This window comes from Puma concolor, chromosome B2 (assembly GCF_028749965.1).
Source record: "Puma concolor isolate L17-30 chromosome B2, mPumCon1.1.hap2, whole genome shotgun sequence".
In the NCBI taxonomy this organism is placed as follows: domain Eukaryota; kingdom Metazoa; phylum Chordata; class Mammalia; order Carnivora; family Felidae; genus Puma; species Puma concolor.
The window spans coordinates 117,184,823-117,207,004 of record NC_141671.1 but is presented as its reverse complement, the minus strand read 5'-3'; the positions used below and the strand labels follow the sequence as shown (position 1 = coordinate 117,207,004).

Genomic DNA, 22,182 nt, shown 5'->3' with positions numbered 1-22,182 from the left:
CAAAAAAAGGCTTCATAGAGGTAAAAGAATTAAAGCTAGAACTTAAATGATGAATGTGGGAGACATTATTTTTCCCCACCCAGTATCTATTTGCCTCTCTCTGAGGAATCACTTCCTACGTCACTGTCCATCCAGCTGTTTTACGTTCAGTGTCAGAGTGGGGCTGTCTAAGCTGGCCAGGAAGAGCCCTACAGTCATCTGATCACTAAGGTTGTTCAGGGATGGATGGGTAACCCAGTCAGATTGCTGAGAAACACGTACAATAGCAACCTTTTCCCATTGGAAAAGGGACACGGTCCTTAAAAATGAGGTTCTCTTTGCTCAGACGACAGGATTCACGGCAGAAGCACTGGAATGTGTAACTTCAGGCGAGGCGCTGGAGGCCTTCACTTCCATACTAAATGGATTGGACTTGGCAAAAAAAAAATTATTTTTGTGTGAAAGATTCTGCTATAGAATACCAAAAGGCAGATGACATTTGCCATATTTTCAAGGAGATTATGGCTTTCCAGGGTGCCCAGGTGGCTCAGTCAGTTGAGTGTTGGACTCCTGATTTTGGCTCAGGTCATGATCCCAGGGTTGTGGGATTGAGTCCCGTGTTGGGCTCCATGCTAAGTATGGAGTCTGCTTAAGATTTTCTCTCTCTCTCCCTCTGCCCTTCTCCCCTGCTCATTCTCTTTCTAAAATTAAAAAAAAAAAAAAAAAGATTATAGCTTTTGTTTTTACATTTGCCTGATGCTTTTAAATGTTTTTCAGTTATAATGTGTCTATTAAAAATTGAGTTAGACCACAGAAGTTAGTCAGAGTCTAGATGTCTAAGTTTTCTTAAAGAAGGGTTCATGTTTCCAGTGAGAACTCAGACTAGTCCTAGATAAGAGATTCCCGAGTCTGAGATGATATGGAAGCTTGGAAATAATAACGTGAATTCCATAGCTCTTCAATCCTTTTAGGCTAAGTATATGCTTTAAGATCTGAGTAAGGTTTAGACTGGCTTTCAAAGGAAGGTAAGACAGAGTGGATAAGCTCTGTCCATGGCTATTAAGCTCATGACATTTTTTGAGAAAATATCAGATTGTCTACTGCTGGCAAACTACCATTAGTCAGTCAGCTCTGTGACTGAAGAGATCATACCTGTTTGGGGTTAGTAGAATATCTCCAATACTCAGCTCAGTGTCTGGCATATGGCACAAGTTCAATATCTATCAAATAAATGAATGAGTATATTGCTTTGGTTATTGCAACTTTATAACTTTAAATAGATAACTAAGCCCATATGCATATGTACTTTTTAATAAGTTTAATAAGTTAAAATGACAATAATAATATTAATAATATTAAACATCTGACCAGCTTAAGGATTAGACCATTACCACTACCTTTAAGGTCCTTGAACACATCTCTTTCCTTCTTCCCTACAATATTTGTAGTGACCTGATTGTGTTTCTTATTTCTTTGCTTATAATATTACATATTAATTGAAATAAACATTTGCATTAAGTGTAATTATATTATTTGTATTATTTTGTGACCTCTTTTATTCTTGTGTTTGAAATGCACTCATGTTGGTGTACACATTTGTATGTACAGTAATTTGTTTTTTACTCTGCATAATATTCAGTGTAGGAATAGGCCCTGTTGTACTTAATCATTCTACTATTGCTTTTGATTATTTTAGTTTTTTTTTTTTTTTTAGTTTTATACACATTCATATGTTAACATGCACTAAATTCTTCCATACAGCAAAACATAATTAGTAACTCGGACTTTAATACTCTATATTCTTGCATCTCTCTTCTGTATCTTAGAAAAAAATAATTAGGCATCTCACTGCTAGGTGATAAAGAGCTTATAAAAGTGATAACTGCCTGGGAACTCCAGGATGGAATTCAGATTGTGACAAAAGAATCTAACTTATTATTATGTATAATATGTGTATTATGTATACAGTGGTTACATAAATGTATCATGTATTTATGTATAAATGCATAACATAACCATATTGAAGGAATTGGAGAAAAAGATAGCATTTTACTTGATGAATTCTTAGCTATGTCATGTGTACAAAAGAAAGAGAAGGAAAGAAGAAAGAAAGAGGGAGGTAGGAAGAAGAAAGAAAGAAAGAAGAAAAGAAGAAGGAAGGAAGGAAGGAAGGAAGGATGGAAGGAAGGAAGGAAGAAGGAAATTGGATGCACTAGAAAGTAATGAAATCTAAAGTCATTCTTTTAAATAAAGTGAATCTGTAAATCTCTCACATTGTTATCTTTTCAATCCGTTTCTTTTAGATTTTCACTTAGGGTAGGGGGAGGTATAGTTTCTCAACAAACTGGCTTTAGGTAATAGGAATCTTGACTGAGGTGCAACACCCACCATTCTCTCTTCATCAATATATATATAAACACATTTATATAAATGTATATATATTTTCTGGCATTGGTCATTATTTTATGTGTGTATGTTGTTTATTTTTGTTGCTATCTCAGTCACTTTTCTCATAATCAATCTGCTATTGATAGTACAGAATTTTAGTAACCTGGACTTTGACTCAGTCTGGTGGTAACAGGTGAAAAAAAGTTTACAATGAACTATATATATATATATATATATATATATATATACATATATATATATATGTATATATATATATATATATATATATGACTGGTTAAGCAAAAGGTTTAATGCTCATGAAACTTATTTGGGTTAAAGAAATACATACCCTAAGTTAAATCTGTCAAACTAAAAAAATTACATTTAACATATATTTTAATATTTCATTTTTCTAATAGATTTTATTTTTCTAATATAATTTATATTTAATATATTTTTAAAAATTTTAGGTCTGAAAAGAAAGCCCTGATTTTTTCAAGAGGTTGGAACCTAATGTTTAATTTGTAATGAAAAATTGTTTTAAATCTTTAAAAATTTATTTTTTCTAATGCTTAGGATTCAGTTGTTTCTCAGACTCTAAAATGTTATCGCACTGATAGGTAAATGACATCCCTGATTATCTTTCAGATATAACAAATGTGTGAAAAAAAGAAAAGAACTGGTAAAGTGGGAATATCTTTTCTACAGGCATATTGCAGTTAAGTTGTTAAATAATGCCATATAAACATCAGAAGAAAATGGTAGGGTTATATCACAGGAATTTCACCATTTGGAGAGAGAACATGGAATATCTTTCACGAGGGAAGGGGTTCTATTTTCAATCAGTCACTATGGTTCAAAGAGAGGGCTTGAGTTCCACAGCAAGGGAAATGTCAGCTCAGGATTCACATGATGCCAACATCCACATCTATCCTCTTTGCAACATTCATGTTTCAACCTGTGCTCCTGCTCTGGGTGATCTGGCAATAGGCAGAACGCCATGGAAAAATATCCATCCATTTGAGTAAAGGTGAGCAGGTTAAGCTACCTAACCACCATTTACATTTAAAAATAAGCCCCAGGACACTGTTCCTAGGGAAACCCATTCTTAACTTAAGTCCTTGGGTTGAGTATCCCTCCTGTCCCATAAAGTAGCCTGCTCATTTCTATGGAGAACTTTATACATTAGATTATGATTCTTAAGCTGTGTGCATGGTCTGCTGAAATGTAACCTTATTTAAGGGTTATTTATATCCTCAGTGCCTTGTATTATGAAAGTAAGAGGCAGGTTCGATAAATGTTTACTGAAAAAAACAATTAAAAATTAGGGTAGCAAAAAAGGATACCTACAATGATAAACTTACTTGGGAAGAAATGCTAACCTTGCTCTGAGTTTCATTCAAAAGAAGAATTAGAATGCTAGGAGGCAGGTACTTTGAAAATGAGGCCCTGATAAAGGCACACACTCATAGTTTGTGAGATACTCATACAAAGAGTGACTAGAGAAGGGAGAGGGTGTGGTTTAGCAATCTTTTTAAAGATATGCCCATGTGCATTTTGACAAGATACATAGTTTTATAGCAGGCTTTAATTTTCTTTCTGGATCATTAAAATAATTCACCCTTATTATAAATTAAGAAGTTACCTAATTGTATCTACAGTTGAAGATGAAGATCAAAGTGCTGCAAAGTGATCAAAGTGCTGCAAATAGGGAGCCAGATAGCCCTGGGGACACCTACAGTATGTATACTGTGAATTTGCCCATCAAACACCAATTTCTCCTTTTGTTGGTAACAGCACACTGACCTTCCTTGGAGACTTCTCTCCCAACTCTATTTTTGTGACTTAGCTGTGACAAGAGCCTAATAAAATTCCATGAATTTGACTTGGGCAACCAGCATATTCCATGTCCTCAGTCACAATGACTGGTTGAGAGATGGACACGCGACCCAAGTTGAATCAATTAGAGCTTATCCTGGGACTTTTCCTGGTATGACTAGGAGGAAAGAGTCTCTTTCCATAGCACATGGATCTATGGAGATAGAAATTTGGAGTTGCCAGGTGTCACCGCGAAAGCATGATCTCCCTGAAATGCAACTCATGCATGAGAATGTTGAACGCGATGCTCTGATGTTGCATGTTTGCTCAGAATCAGTTTATCCTGTAGCTAGAATTGCTTCTTAACTCATCAATGACTTGAAACCATCAATTCCACATTTTAGTTAAGCCAATATTAGGGAGTAAGTCCTCTTTTCAAGGAAAGGCTTTTTATTATTATTATTGTTATTTTAGAAATAAGAGGGGAAAGTTTTGGAAAATTAAGAGATTTGGATACCAGTCAAAATGATCCATCTCTAAGTTTAGTCTTCACTCAAGAAATACTCTGTCATATTCAAATATTAAAATATTGGTTTTAAATCCCTGCTTTGCAGTTTATGAGTTTTTTGTTTGTTTGTTTTTGTGTTCAGCTAGTTCTGCTCAATGTTTAGGAAAGTAGTTACTGAGAGTTTAACAAAGGAATAGACATCTTGAGCAAAGCTTGTTTTTAGCTTTTCTTTGTTTTTTGCTTTTTGTTTTTTTGTTTTTGTTTTCTAACATTACTACTCTTAGGGCAGGTACGATTGGCAGTGATGGCACTGGCTAGAACTCTATTGTTTCCTTTTAGGTGGGTTAATGCACAGGGCTGTCTCTGTTCTTTGGTAAAACCATTGAGGGGCAAGCTCAGGGTTTGAACAGAGATCTTTCTCTACAAGAACTTTCCAAACACATTTGAGTTATTGGCATAATGTGAAGTGCATCTTTCTGAGACAGAGGCCCTCAGACACAGGTGACGCTTACGTGAGAACAAAAGCTTTTGGTCACAAGGATTTCTTCCTACTTTTCCTAAAAGAAAGGACCAAACGGCACGCACAGGATGTGGCCGCGAGTCGTGTGGCGCACACTACTTGAGTTGAGTTCTTGTCACTTGCAACCTATTCATTGCAACAGAGAGCCTCCAGATAATAACCACTAAAGAATAAGCTGCCAAAGTTTTGTTTTTTGAGGTATAGTTGACAAAAAAAACGTTATGCTCATTTCAGAGAAGTCTTTTAATGAAGGGAGGAATTTGGTCAGATTAATACTTTAGAAAGGTCAAGTAGATTTCACAGTGAGGGAGAAAGGAGGTTTTCAAGATTTGATAGTCTAAGAACTTTCACCCTCATGTAGCAAGAGATGGCAGTGGCCTTCTTTATGTAGGTGCAATAGACTTGAGGAAACATAGAAGACTTGAGAAACATCCCAGCAATAGACCTGGATTTCCTCATTGACTGTGTGATAGAGGGTATGACACAGAGGAAGATGTCATTAACAAGACCCAGGATTCTGGCTTAAAAATTGGATGGAAGTTATTGCTATTTCCTGGGACAGAGAATATAGCAGGAGAGGCAGACAGTGGAGTTGTTTCTTCAAGCAAAAGAAACATTCAATTTTGGGCATGTTGAATATAAGATTTGAAAAATATCCAGAAGGTTTTATATAGGTCTAGTTATGGACCAGAGACAGATTTAGAAGCTATCACTATTCTGGTCAAGGTCAGGGGTCATCATATTGGACAGCCTTTTAATTGGTTTGTTTTTGATCAGCATTTCCTTTTCTGAGAAAAAGTTGAAAACTTTTAGTAAAAAGATCAGGTTATTTCACATAATATTAATTTGCCTATCACTCTTAAAAATGAGAATTAGTGGCAAACATGTAAAGTTTATTTCCCAAGAAAAATGTCATTTTTTATTTTTATTTTTTTGAAAATTTTAAAACCCAACACCATCGGGCCTGTATTTTTTCCTGACAACAATTGGCGAGTTATGCAACAGCTGCTCTCCATGGGGCCCTCTGTCCAAAACACCTTGTTTCTTAGACTTGACCTTGTGGTGCTTCTTATTACCTTCTACATTGCATTTAAGGTAGAAATTACATTTGAATATCCAAAATAAATGTGAACAAGAACACAACGTTTAGAAATCAGAGAAAAAGGGGGAACCTGGGTGGCTTAGTTGGTCTCACGGTGTCTGAGTGGTTTGAGGCCCACGTTGGGTTCTGTGCTGACAGAGAAGAGACTGGAGCCTGATTCAGATTCTGTCTCCCTCTCTCTGCCCTTCTCCCACTCACACTCTGTCTCTCTCTCCAAAATAAATAAACATTAAAAAAAATAAAATCTTAAAAAAGTAGAGAAAAAGGAAGCTGAAAATTTGACCTAGAAGAGGTAAGTAGAAAATAGAATGAAAAGTTAAGGTAGCCAAGTAAAGAGAGTATTTGAAGGAAAAGAGTATGGCTATGAGTATAAAGTAAGATAAGGAATAAAAATGTTGAGAAGATATAATACAGAGGGATACAGTAATAGGTGGCTTAGATAAAAGCAGTAAAATGAAGTGCTAGAAATTACAGAACTAAAAAAGTGATCTTTATTCAAGAGGAAAAAAAACAGTATTTCACTGACTTTTAATTTTTGATATCGCCACTCAAGCATACTAAAAATATAAAATTTGGTACTTATTCTAGATTTTGTTGTCTATGCTGCTTCTCCTTTATTCTCAATTTTTACCATTATATAGTTAGCATTTTTCTCATATCAACAATTTTCTTTAAAAACATGCTTTTTAGTGGCAGTGTAGTATATAATCATATGGATAACTCATGTAAATAACCTCCATTCTTTTACTTGAGGTTTTTTCCTTTTTTTTTTTTTTTTTTTTGCCATTAAAAGTAATAAAGGCTTCAATGACTGGTATAAATAGATCTTTCTGTTTATCTGATTATGTTTAAATGTAACATTTAATGTACCATTACTAGACCAAATTGATCTCAAGATAGATCACATAAGTTTGCAGTACATATAAGTGACTATATACTGCACCCTCAGCAATATGGGTTTTATGAATTAAATATATGGCTGTTCTCTGAGCTGTTGATTGCAGTTGAACTTTTTTTTTTTTAAGATTGTATTTTTAAGTAATCTGTATACCTAATGTGGGGCTCAAATTCAGAACCCCAAGATTAAGGGTCACATGCTCTATGAAGTGAGCCAGCCAGGCACCCCAAGTGCTATTGGCCTTTGAACAACAGATTTGAACTACACTGGTCCACTTGTAAATTTTTTTTTTTTTTTTTTTTTTTTTGGTGTAAAAGCTTCATTGTTTCCACTTGGTCCCTAGCTTGGGAGAGAGCTCCAGGGTGGTTAAAAAGCTGCCCAATGGCTGCAGGGAGAGACTCAGGCAGAAGCCCTGACCTCAGGGGGATGCAAGGCTCTGGGCCCCGCAGGCTCCTAGTTGTGCTTGAGGGTGAGCTTTCGGAGAGATACTCTCCAGCCCAGCCTGCAGAGGGGAGCTGGGTGGCCGCCATCCCTGATGCTGTTCACCTCTCATCCCGGAAGTGGCTCCTCCGAAGTCCCAGAGGTGGGGTCTGCACCGGCAGATGTAAAGCGCCTGGGTCAGGTTCTTGGCCAAAGCGCCTGGGTCGGGTTCTTGTCCAGGACCGTGGCGGCTTCGGAGCGTCCTGGGTTTTACCCACTCATCTTGGGGAGGCTTCTGCACGCGCGGGAAGAGGGCGTGGCTTCCGAGCTGGGTTTTTGTCTTCAAGAGACGCTGGAAGGCCTCACGCTTCTCAGCAAACTCCCGAGGAAGTGGCCGGCGCCTTCCAGAGCCACATCATCACATTGGAAATGGAGACCCAGAGAGAGGTAGGTGTAGGAGGCCTGCAGATGCTCGTTGGGGGCAGGGGGCCGGGGGCGAGGGGTGGGGGGCTCCACCTTGGTGGAATAATTCTGATGAACCTGGGGCTCATGGTTGACCCGCAGTAAGGAGTTAAGTGCAAAAATCGGCCTTGGCTCGTCCTCGAGGCAGGGGATAGCTGAGAAGATGGCTCTCAAGGCTGTGACTGGGGAAAGAGATTGGAGAATGGTCTGAGGCTGGAAAAAGGGGTGTCCCCGGGTTTCTTCCCGCAACGCTGGTGAAACAAGAGACAGATTGCCGGGAGCCCGCACCGCATGGCTATGCCCTGAACAACTTTGGAGAATGTTCAGCTGTTGTCTCTTAACATGTTGCTTCTCTCTCTGTCCCCTGTCTCCTTTCATTTAGGACGCAATGTAGACAGAAGACCTTTTCGCTATGGCTAAAATGTTTCTTCTGTTCTTAATGTTGAATTCTTTTTATGTCTCTGTAAATAGAGTAATATTTTCTTCTTCCTGTTTCCAGCTAACAGCCTTCTCTTAATATATGTCCAATCTTTTGTTTTGTTTTTTAATGTTTATTTATTTTTGAGAGAAAGACAGAGCATGAGTGGGGGAGGGACAGAGAGACAGGGAGACACAGAATCCGAAGCAGGCTCCAGGCTCTGAGCTATCAGCACAGAGTCCGACATGGGGCTCGAACTCGCTGACCGTGAGATCCTGACCGGAGCCGAAGTCAGACGCTCAACCGACTGAGACACCTAGGCGCCCTTGTCCAATCTTCTGTTAAATCCAACTACTGAATTCTTAATTCAGTTATTGTTAGTTTTCAACTCTAGAATTTCATTTGATACTTTTTATAGATGGCCGTTTTCTACTGAAATTCTCCTTCTTGCTTTCTGTTTTGAACATATTAATCAAAATTATTTTATTATTTTTTTAAGTTTATTTATTTTGGAGAGAGAGAGACAGAGAGAGAGAGAGAGAGAGAGAGGGAGAGAAACAGATCGTGAGCAGGGGAGGGGCAGAGAGAGAAGGAGACACAGAATCCAAAGCGGCCTCCAGGCTCCGAGCTGTCATCACAGAGCCCAACACGGGGCTTGAACCCATAGACCCTGAGATCAGGACCTGAGTAGAAGTTGGATGCTTAACCAACTGAGCCACCCAGGTGCCCCGAATCAAAATTATTTTAAATTACATTCCTGATAACTCCATATTGGACCTTTTTAAATTATCAGACCCTAGACATTGTGTTTAAAAAATTATAGAAGTTCTGGTTGCTTTCCCCAATGACAAGGTTGACTTTTGCTTTTGTTTGGCAGTTAAAATGGGGGCAGATCACCTTAATCCAATCAGGGATTGAACTAATTTTGATCTGGCCTTCAATATTGGTAAGGCCTGTCTATTTATAGTCAACCTTTCTTTTAGGGAGTAGCGTTCAGGGGCCCCAGCTGAAAACACAGGGTATTTACCGGAGCTCTTTCCCGTAAATGAAGGCCCAGTCTTCCCACCAATGAAACTGCTAAAAGTGCTGCTTGGTTTTGTCAGCTTCTAACCGATCACTTTCTAATTGGTGTCTCATACATCAACCCTGTACTATTTTTGAATGGGCAAAACCCTGAAGGGGGAAAATGGACAATTCATTTCTCTGTTTCCCTGGATGCCTTGCTAGCCCGAAATTCCAATTTTTATCTCGCTAGTTATGTGAAACTGCTAAAACTTCAACTTGGCTTCTCTCCTCCTTAACCACCACCTATGTTCCGCTTCTCAGCCTCTCTCTTTGTGCCAGTTACTAATCCACAAATGCCTCGAGGAAAAAAGAAGTGTGGAGAGTTGGGTTCCCCTCATTGTGTTTCTCTGCTTTTCTGGACTTGGCCTTTCAGGTCCCGACTTCCCTGATGGCTCTTCTGTTCCTTAAAACAGAGTTTCAAAAAACCATTCACTTTTCTAGTTGCCCTTTGTAAGAGAGCTGGCCAGATATAAGCTCATAGCCAGAAACAGAAGTCCTTCAATATTTTTATTTTACATATCAATTAATAAGTTCTCTTTATACATCTAGGACATCAGTTCTTAATTTGAGTATGTGCTTCCCCACCCCCATTTTGTTAAAGCTTCTTTGTGATTTATAGGCATAATTCCTATCTCTGTTGTCAAATCTATTAATCTTTTCCTTTAAGACGTTCATTATTGCTTAGAAACAAATTCTTTCCTGGGGCGCCTGGATGGCTCAGTCAGTTAAACCTCCCTGATACCAGCTCAGGTCATGATCTCACAGTTCGTGGGATCAAGCCCCATGTAGGTAGGGGCTCCCCCCTGTCAGCACAGAGCCTGCTTGGGATTCTCTCTCTCTCCCCCACTCTCTGCCCCTCCCCCCCCATACTTTCTCTCACTTTCGAAATAAATAATAAACCTTTAAAAAAAAAAAGGAAAAGGAAAAGAAAAAATATTTCCTTACTTTCTCCAGACATTTCTCTACTTTTCCTTTGTTTTATTTTTATTTAAATTTAATTTTTAAATTTATCTAGATTTAATTTTGTTGCATAGAATTTTAGGAAACTAACTTCTATTTCATAAATTATTTAACAACTATTTGTTGAATAAAACATTCTTCTCTACCGCTTTGGGATTTCACCTTTTTCATGTAGTAAATTATTGCTTGTACTCTGGTTTGCTTCTGAGCCCTCATTAATCTGATTATTATTACACTTGTAATCTGCTGTTTTAGTTGCTGAACTTGAGTCATCCATTTTACTAACTGGTGATTCAAATGCCGTCTCAATGCCTTTTTTTTTGTCAATTCTGTCTTGGCTGTTCATGTCAGGATTTCCTTGCCCTACAGTGTCAGAAGCGATTAGGATCTAGACTAAAGTAGTAACAGTGGGGATACAGAGCAACAACAGAAGACTGTGCTATTGAGTATTGCCACATTTTAGAAGGCTTGAGGGATTTGGAGGCTGGAGATGGCCTTTCCCCTGATGCAGCCTTCTGATTTAGGAAACTGGGAGAATGATAGTCTCATTAACTGAGATTGGAAATGTAGGAGAATCAGATTGTGACACAAACCAAGGGTCATCTGTTCAAAGAGCAGAAGCAGGGTATTATACATAACTGTAAGATATTGGTGATGTTTCAAAAAGGCTTCATTGGCTACTAGGATAGAAAGTTGATTTGGGAAAACTGAAAAACAAAAACAAAAACAGCAAGTGAAGTCTAGCTTGGATTAGGTATGAAATGAAATTTGTTGTAGCACCAGTTCTAAAAGATGTGTGATTTTTAAGGAGCAGTCCACAGCAGCCTGTTTTATATATTCTGCCAAGTAAGATATTCTGTTAGGCTATAAACAATGTTTGCACTGGATTAAGGAGCCTGAGTTTGGGACGAGGAGTACAGAAGCAGACTGATCAAATTTGGGAGATGTGGGGGCAAAAGAGTTGCAAGTGAGGAAGTAGAAGCTACTAGTGAAAAACTTTTAACATGACCCCATAAATTCTAGTTTTGTAAAGAAAGAAATGAAACCAGGCAGATTATTGCAAATGTCAAATATGATTCTAAGAGCTGAAAGAGTTTTGCAAGCTCTGTCTCAAACTAAGGCTATGCTTTTATTGCTTGGTTATTTATGTGAAGGATATGGTGGAGCTAGGGTGAGCCCCGACCCCCTCTGTCTGCCTATGCCGTCTGAAGCCTGAGGCCATAAGTTTCTCAACAGAGAGCCTGGAGTCCAATTTGTAAGGAGAATGTGCAGCTTCTTAGTATCTTTCACCTGTATGTATACCAACTAGTCTTCCTTTACTCATCCTTAAAGAAACTTAGAAAATATCAGCTTGAGTTGTATACACTAGGTCTGAAACACTGTTTCTGCTAAATACAAAGAATAGAGAGAGGGAGAATTTTTTAAGAGATCTGTTTCAACCAGGCTCCTCTGGCTTCCTTTGACTTCAGGCATTTTCCCTAGTTAAAGTTTGGACCACAGAATCAAAACTGCAGAATTTTAGCCTGGGAAGAAATTGTTTAATTTATTTGACTCCTTCTACTTTTTTTTTTTTTTTTTCATTTAATAATTGAACCAAATTAGGCACAGAGAAGTTAAGGCTGAAGTCACCTCTACATCAAAAGCAGAGCCAAACCCAGGAAACTGTTCCCTTGCAACAGATTTAGATACTTTCACTATACTGTGGTGATTAAAAAATTCATGTTAATTTACTGGATTAATTTACTGTTTCACTTTGCATATTGTACCCCTCCCCCACCGTCCTTTAAGATTCAGCAAAATTTTTAATGTGGAAGAATAAAAACTGGTTTCGATCCTCTCTTTTCAGAGTATCAGATTTCTCAAAAGAGCTGACACAAAGCACTTTTGTAACCAAATTTAATATGAAAGCACTGAGAGTATGCAAATAAGGCACAAAGCCAAATTTTAGAAATGAACTAAAGAGATAAAGAATTAACATGGTGCCATTTTTAAGATTAGACTCTCGTCCTGTATTCCTGTTCCTTTCTGGTTTTGAAAAGCCACAAGCAACTCTCACTCCAGTCTTGCTGCTGTTGGCTGGCAACAGAGCGAGCTGCTAATCAGCTCTCATTTTTTTTTAGCATTGTCTGTTTAGACATGCTCACCAACCCCCCCCCCCCATCCTGTTCTACTTCAGCATCAGAAGGAAATGAAGCCACAATGAGAACAAAAAGAGCTGTCACACCTTTTGTCCCCTGCCTCCTCCTTCCCTCTTCACAGTCTTACCCACATAGAGCTACTCCACCCCAGTTGGACTGTAGCGTGACATCCCTGCCTGCCTGAGGGAGGAATGAGAAGGGGAAACTACAGCTGCAGACAAGTGACACCCAGAAGCCAGGAGCTTCTGTAAGTACCAGGTCTGCACAAGACCCAAGTCAGCGCAATGGCAATGACGCTGGAGGAATTCGTTCACTCCCTTGACCTCAGGACCCTTCCCAGGGTTCTAGAAGTCCAGTCGGGCATCTATTTTGAAGGTAAGCACTCTCCTATCTCTTGGCTGGCTAGAAAGTTCTCATAAGATATGTACTCTTGGAAACCGGAGGGGGAAATTTTAATAGAAAATATGTGCGTTCCTTTGAAAGGAAGGTGATCACAAAAGAGAGAAAGTAACTGACAAAACTGTCACAATCTAAGAGTGCTAGAGAAGAGAAACTAATAGGACTCTGGGGTAGATAGGGAAAAGGAATGGAGTGAAAAGCGTGAGCTTTCTGGAGGCCTTCAGATAGTCCAACATGAGTGGTAAATTATTTCTGCCTCTTTGAAATGGGTTATACTCCAAGAGTGAAGAGTCGCTATCCATGTTTATATTTCTAGGATATAAAAAAAGTATTTTTTAAAAACAAAAACAATTATTAAAAGCACAGTGTTTAGAAAGAAAAACTAACCAAACTCTGAACCACTTTGCAATGTTGCTTATGCCAACATTTCTCTCACTTCTTCTGGAGTGGCCTAACTCCTAACTCTTTAGATAATGACATTCTTATTTGAAGGCATAGAAATTAATATCTACTAATTGCAAGGTAATTTTTAAGAATCTGTATTGAAAAATCAGGGTTTCATTAAGATTATTTAATAAGTTAGTGTACTTCGATGTGACTTATGATGTTAGTTCAGTAGAAAAATGTTAAAGCCTATTAACAGGTACCCTAGAATCTTTAAGGAATTACTTTGAATACATGCAAGACAAAGAGTTATTTTCTAGGAAAATATATATTTTTGGTCACAAGAGTGGTAGGGTTGAGGCAGTAATAGAATTAGATCCAGACAAACTACTGGAAAATTAAGGTAAATAACTTCTGGCAGTCCAATCTTTCTCATTCAAGACAAAATAATGTGTTACATATATATTATTATATTATGCAATAAAAATTGACAAATATCAGACCTAGTTCATACTCACACACACACACACACACACACACACACACACACACCTCTGCTATATCAGCTTAGCACTGGATTTTGTTTAATTCATTTGTCAATTGATTATACGGAATCAGACCGTATTTTTCCATGTATACAATATTAAGAAATGTATCTTTGTTCCTGCGCCAGCCCCAAATCATTTTTTTTTTGGTTTCATCGTTTGTGTTTTTGAAGCTTTGCATACGAAATTACAGAGATATTTTTATTATTGTATACCAACTTTGCAGTTTTATATTTCTCATTTAGTTTTTAAACCATTTGGAGGATTAGATATGGTATAGAGGGATCCAGTTTTAGATTTTTCCATATAATAAATCTGCTTTCCCAGTACCATTTGAGAAGCTAGTCATCCTTTCCCAATTGATTTATGTGGCTACTTTTACATCATATTAGGTACTCACATCTGGATCAGTCTGTCTCTGAAATATTTCTTCTATTCCATCAGTCTGTTTTTTCTTGATTGTGCCCAAATCACCCAATGTGTGTAACAATAGTTCCAGGCTAAGTGTTAAAATATATTTCATGTATAGATCAGTCCCTTGTTTCTACTCCTTTTTTCTAAGTTGACTTAGCTGTTCATAGACCTTTTAATTATGTTTTTAGAGAAATTAGTTACTTAAGAAATCCTACTAGAATTTGCATTAGATTGTATTGAGTTTATAGATTAACTTGAGAAAAATTGACATCTTTATGTCATCTTACAAAAGAATATAGCATGTCTCTCCATGTGTTCCGACCATCTTCATTCTTTACTACGTCACTACTATGTTACACTTCAATTAAGAGAAAAGAGTGAACAACTTGATGAATTTTCACAAGTAAACACATTTGTATAACCACCACTGTAGTCAAGAAATAGAAAATTGCAAATATTCTGAAAGCTCTAGTTTGTGCCCTTTCTCAATCATTATCCACCATCTTCTCCATAGGTAACCATTATCCTGACTTTTGTCCGTTTATGAACTTACACAAATGAAAAATTATAGTATGTATTCTTTCTGGTTGGCATATATGTTCAACATTATCTTTGTAAAATTAACCCATGATGTCCTATATAGTGTGTATAATAGTCTGTTGGATAAATATACCACAATTTGTTTATCCATTCTATTGCTAACGGACATTTGGATTATTTCCACTTTGGAGCTGTTACCAGTAATGTCATTAACATTCTTGTCCAAGTGTGTTCACTTGTATGTGCATTCAGTTGGGTATATGAATAAGTGGAGTTGCCATGTCATATGCTATGTATATGTTCAGCCTTGATAGATAATGAAAAACAATTTTTCCAAGTAAGTAGTTATACCAATTTATATTCCCACCAGCAGTCTATGAAAGTCCCAATTAATCCATGTCTTTGGTAGCACTTGATGTTATCAGTCTTAGTAATTGCAGTTATTCTGTGAAGAGTATAAGGGTAGCTCATGGTTAGTTTGCATATCCCTGGTGACTAATGGCCTTTTAGAAATGCTATTTTTTTTTAAAGATTTTATTTTTAAGTAATTTCTAAACCTAACATGGGGCTCAAACTCACATGTCTGAGATCAAGAGTCACACGCTCCACCGACTGAGCCAGCCAGGCACCTAGGAAATTCTATTTTGTGAAAGACATTGTTCATGTTGGTGGCTCATTTCTTTATTGGAGTTTATAAATTTAAATACATACATATGTGTATATATTTGCATTTATATGTATGTATATGTGTGTGTGTGTGTGTGTGTGTGGAGAGAGAGAGAGAGAAAGAGAGAGAGAGAGAGAAAGAAAGGGTCCTGACCCTTTATCAGTTTTTGTCAGTTACCTGTGTTGCAAATGTCTTCTCTCAGTCCATAAATTGACATTTCATTTTCTAAATGTCACCTTTTGATGAATGGAAGTTTTTAATTTTAGTGTTAATGTAGTCAGTTTATAATTATTTTCCTTTTTGTGTGTTGTCAGAATTTTCTTTATCCTAAGTTCATGAAGACATTCTCTCAGCATCTATTCCATTTGTTTACTCCCTCCTTTAGATCTGTAATCTACTAAAATTGATTTTGTTTTGTATATGATTTGAGGTTGAGATTAGTGTTTATTTTTTCTTCTATGGAGCCAATTGGTGCAGTGACTTTTATTGAAAAACTGCCTTTTTCCTACTGCCTTACTGGGCTACATTAGTCATTAACAGTGTCCATACATGTGTGGGTCTCCTTCCACAGCATCTATTCTGTTCCATTCGACTAATTGCTATTCTTACATTAATTTCACCCTATCTTAGTTAAAGCAGGTTTGCAACAATACATAATTTAGGTTATGTTATGTATGATGATATGCTCTAAGACCTGTGGTTCTCAAACTTGGTTGCACATGAAACACCTGGGAAATATCGAAAATATCGATGCCTAGGTCTCTCCTCAGAAGATAAGGATTTAATTATGTGATAAGTGCGGTGTCACCATCAGGTTTTGGAAAATCTCCCTGATGATTATAACATGCAGCCAAAATTGAGAATTATAATGTAGAATAAGTTCTTCCAATTTATTATTCTCTTTCAGGTTAGGCAGTGTGAATTTTCATATATATTTCATGTACATTTAACTTACCAACTTCCACAAAAGTGTTCTTGGCATTTTGCTTAGCAATGCCTTGGTTTAGAGAGAATTGGCACCATTTAAAATTTTTTTTTAATGTTTATTTATTTTTGACAGAGAGACAGAGCATGAAGGGGGAGGGGCAGAGAGAGAGAGGGAGACACAGAATCCAAAGCAGGCTTCAGGTTCTGAGCTGTCAGCATAGAGCCCAACATGGGGCTGGAACTCATGGACCATGAGATCATGACCTGAGCCAAAGTGGGACACTCAACTGACTGAGCCACACAGGTGCCCCAAATTGGCACCATTTTAAATTAAGTCTTCTGATCCATAAACCTGGTATAGCTATCTAGTTATATAGATCTCTTTTCATTTTATAGCTTTTTTGTGTGTGGAGTTCTTGCACTTCCTTTTATTCTTAATTTGATTTTTTTTTCATTCCATTATAAATAGTACCTTTTGAAACTTTCATTTTCTCTTTGTTGTGTTTGTTGAATTCTAAAAACATATCTTTAGATTATTTTGGATTTGTTATATACACAGTCATGTATTTTATGAACATTGACAGATCTCATCTTTTCTTTCCAATTTTTTTTTTCAGTTAAAGAACTGATTAGTGTTTCTAATGTAATACTAAATAGGAGTAATGATAACCCCCCCATCTCTATTTACAACCACAGAAAATTTCAATAATTCATCTTGAAGTATGTTTGTTTTAAGTTAAAGAAGTATCCAATTTTCTGATAATAATTTTTAATCATGAATGTACATTTAACTCATCACATATTCTTTCTGTGATTTTTGTGATGATTATGTTTTTTATATTGATTCATTTTTAAAATGTTAAATAAGCATTTTCAATGAGGAATAAAACCAATTGGGTCATATAACACTAAATTTGGTTCACTAATTTTTTTTTTTCTTTTAGGATTTTTATATCTCTTTTAGAGAATGAAATTGGCTTATAATTTTTATTTCTTGTAATGTCCTAGCCATGTTTTTGTACTGAGTTATGTTGAACTTAATAGAACTTCTTTGGGTAGAGTCTTTTTCAATTCTTCTAAAGATGTGCAAATATGGTGTTACTTCTCATTTAAATATTTAGTAGTATTCTTAATGAAACCATTCTGAGCTGGAATTTCTAATATAGAGATCTTTTTAATTATGACTTCCAAGTTCTAAATAGTAAGGTCTTCCTATCTATGAGCAATGTTTCTCTCTCATTAAAACAAAAACAGAAAAGCAAAACTCATCTTCTAGATCATGTATTAGAGTTCAAGATAATGTTTCCTAGAATGCACACACTTACTTACATATGTGTATATACATTGCTATATTGACTAATAATCATATATCTTTTGTTTTCGCATTGATTATCACCAAAAGAAATGCAAGTAAATATCAACAGTACTAATGAACACTCATTAATTCTAATAGTTTATCTTTTTTATTTCATTGGCTTTCCTAAAACCAATAGATACTGATATTATTAGAAAGTATCAAGAGTTGCATCACTTTCCTACTATATTTTACAACCTTTTTTTTTTCTTACCTTCATAGTAGGCCAGGGCCTCCAGTAGTATATAAACAGTAGTGAAAATCCTTGTCTAATTCCTAATCATGAAGGAAATGCATCAAAAATTCCTTCTTTTTAAGTGTAGTGTTCTAAAATTGGTATTCAACCTGGGGCACCTGGGTGGCTCAGTTGGTTAAGCATCCAACTCTTAATTTCGGCTCAGGTCATGATCTCATGATTTGTGAGTTCGAGCCCTGCATTGGGCTCTGTGCTGACAGCATAGAGCCTGTTTGGAATTCTCTCTCTCTCCTTATCTTTTTGCCACTCCCCTGCTTGTGCTTTATTTCTCAAAAATAAATAAGTAAACTTAAAAAATTAATAATAAAATTGGTATTTAACCTTCACTAAATTAAGGAAGTTTTCATCTATTTCCTGCTTGCTAGGTGTTTTCATAATAAATATATATTGAACCCAATGAATATTTTTCTCTTCATTGATAAGATAATAATGTACTTTGGCTTCTTTAGTCTGTTAATACACATTACCTTTAAAGATTTTTTTGAGTTGAAGAATCCTTTCATATTATATCCACATTTTCAAAATACAATGTAGAAATTTAATATTATATTTAAGATTTTTGCATTTAATCATAATTGAAATGAACTAATAAATTCATCTGTTTTAGATTCAAGATAAAACTAGCTTCCTGAAATTAACTACAGAGAATTAAGCATTTTCTGGGTAATTAAAAAAAAAAAAGAGAAACTTTTAATTTCTTCCCTAAAATTTGCTGGAATTCTCCTGTATGAACTACTGACCAACCACAGAATTTTTTGGAGGGGAAATCAGAATTTGGTTTCATTAATATTCTCTATTCCTTTGCTTCTTTTATTGATTTCTGACTTGATTTTCATTATTTTTTTTCATTTCTCTGTTTGTTCCCTTGCTTATTCTCTAGTTTCCTAGGTTGAATCAGTAGTCATTTTAAAAACATTTCTTGATCCTCTTGATTATAGTTTAAAACTATAATTTTTCCTCTAAGTACTTCTTTAACAACTCCTCATGAATTTTACCATGTAGTGTTTTCTCTGTTATGCACTTCAAAGTGCAGTTTGTTCCTTTTCAATCCAATGACTATTTATTTTATTTATTTACCATAATATGGGATTTCTTTTAGGATCTTTGCTTTTAATTAATAATTTTATTGTATGTTGTTAGAAAACAATAGTCTGTATTGTTTCCTCAGAATTGATTGAGGCTTCTATTTCTTCGTGGTATGAAATATATCCTGCTTTGGAATATTTCACATGTGCTCAAAGAAAACATATGTTTTGTTGTTTGGTATAATATCTCTCTATATATCCCAAGTAGCCTGAATTTTTAAATTGTTTCGTTCAGATTTTGCTCTCACTGCTTATTTTTCATCTACTTTTCTGAGGGGATTTTATAAAAGAAATCTTTCAGCAGTTGTTCATTTATCTAGTTCACTCCTCGTTTCTCTTTTGTTGCTTCATGTTTTTGAGGTTGAGTTGCTGCCTGTGCTTATGTTAGTGAGGGTTATATCTTCTTACTCTATTTTTATCATCCTTTTTCCTATATGATTTTTTTTATTAAGTTCTATTTTGTTAAATAATAATATTACTTCTCCAGTTTTCTTTTGGAATATCTTTTTTCTAAGCATCTACTTTCAATATCTTGGTGTCTCTTGTTTTTAGTGCAGGGAAACATATGCTTTATCTTTTTTTTTGCTTCTTCTAACAGCACAGCGAGTAGAACCAGGTTTTGTCCATCCTGTGGTCATGATTCCACAACAAGAGATTTTGGAGGCTTGAGGGAACTTGAGAAAGGCTGACATGAAGTTTTGTGGCACTGGATTGAATGCTACTTTAATAACATGTTGCTCAGAAACTTATTAAGTTGCCCTGTTGATATGAAGCATAAAACTGTGGGTTAAAAACCCAACTGCCTCCTGACTGTTAAAAATGACAGATAATTTCAGTCAACTTCTAACATTTGACATTTGCTTTGTCCCTCACTCATGAAAAATAGGCTTCATCATGACCCTGAAGGTTGATATGAAGATTAATTGAACTATTGTGTATGAAATATTTAGCAAAATGACTGGCCCATAGAAATCTCACAGGAAATCTTAACTATTATCATGATTACCATAATGTTGGTATATGATGAGGAAAACTGATCAACCATTCCTAAAAAGTAAAATGTAACTAATTTGAATTCCACTACTATTACATATGCCAACATAAATTAAATAAGGAGAAAAAAACATTAAAAGTTGAAACATTAACAATAAAAATGAAGAAACCATAGAAGAATATATTAAAACTAAGTCTTTAAAAGATGAATCCCAAAGCCAAGAGTACACTGTATATACCATATGTTAGCTAACTTGACAATAAATTATATATATAAAAAATAAATAACGAAAATTTGAACTTGTGAAATAGAAAACTTACTTATTTTTTTAAAAAAAATAAAATGTTTATTTATTTTTAAGAGAGAGAATTTATTTATATAAATGTTTATTTATTTTTAATAGATAGTGTGAGCAAGAGACTGGCAGAGAGTGGGGGAGACACAGAATCTGAAGCAAGCTCCAGGCTCTGAGCTGTCAGCACAGAGCCTTATGTGGGGCTTGAACTCACAAACCATGAGATCATGACCTGAGCTGAAGTTGGACACTTAACCTACGGAGCCACCCAGACACCCCTAGAAAACTTCCTTATTAAAAAATACCTAAATGTGTATAAAAATCATTAAATAACAATAAATAGAAATGAATAAAAAAATTTTTAAATGGGAAAAATATGTAAAAGGCAATTCACATGCAAGAATCATATAAAAATTTTTCAAATTTATTAACCATAAAACGCAAATAAGCAATAAATCATTGTTAATCACCTCTTATATCACAGATATTAAAAAGATTCACAAAACCCAATATAGGCATGAATGCACAGAAATGAAAGGAGACATGATCAGTGGGTATGTAAGCCATTACAGAATTTCTAGGAATCAACTGAGCAAAATGCATCAACATATAACGCACATAAACGTCTGACCTCTAGAAGTTAAATTAAAATGTAATTATAAAAAACAAAAATAATGATTATACTGCAATGGTCATAGCAACATGTTTTACAGAGAAACAGGTGAGTCTCAGCATTGAATAGCATATATAAATTATAATAATATTTGATCAGAGTGACCTTACTCCAGGAACTCAACTGGCTGGACGTGAATACTTTGCCAGAGGCAAAAGGCAACCTTAGCTTGACATTAGCCCAACCTCCAAGATCCTGTAAGTCTTCTTTAATATATGAAAATCATTTTGGAAACTTCCTTTATCTCTACCCCCTCCCAAGACATGTATTAGTAGTCACCCTCAAAGAATACAGCCCACTGATATATATCTGAACGGTCTCATGACTAAGATTTTACTAGATAGCAGTAAAGGACCCCACACAGTCCTGGAAAGTTTGCTTCCAAATTCCTTAGAGACTTAGCTATCCATAACCAACTTCCCAACTTAAAAGTGTATAATCAGTCATTCCTTAGAACCCCAGTGCAACTCTTTCTGCCCACAGATCCTGTCCCCATGTTTGAATAAAACCACATTTTTTGCACTGAAAACGAAAACAAAAACTAGATCAGGTATTGTTCAGCAGGCTAGAATTACAGTGGCAGGGAAGGGGTAGGGGAGGATGAAATGCAAAGCTCTTATCCTACTGGAGCCTATATTCCAGTGAATGGGACAAATGACAAACAGATGATAGATTTAAAATATGTTCAAGTGCCATGAAAAACTAAGTAGATAGAGAGTAAACTGAGACAGACAGAAGGGATGATCTTTTGAGAGGGTGATTAAGGCAGGTATCTCTGAACAGGTGAAATTTGAGCAGGGGCCAGAATAAACTCAGAAAATGATCCTATACATATCTGGAAGAATACTCCTACAGAGGACAGAACAAGTGCAAACCACATAACAGCTTGCTTCATCTAATTGATAAACACAGAGGAAGCCAGTGAGGCCGAAGCAGAGCAACTGAGGGGTATGCAGTAGAAGAGGAGGGTGAG

General features: G+C 36.1%; 1 protein-coding gene across 1 annotated transcript in view; it reads left to right on the top strand.

Annotated features, from left to right (window-relative positions):
- The first annotated feature begins 12,684 nt into the window (after positions 1-12,684).
- Positions 12,685-22,182, top strand: part of THEMIS (thymocyte selection associated) — a 184,463-nt gene continuing 174,965 nt past the window's right edge. Inside the window, exon 1 of the mRNA XM_025925929.2 lies at positions 12,685-13,051. Coding sequence (XP_025781714.2) covers positions 12,961-13,051 — 91 coding nt within the window. The 5' untranslated portion in view covers positions 12,685-12,960. The remainder of the gene's footprint in view (positions 13,052-22,182) is intronic.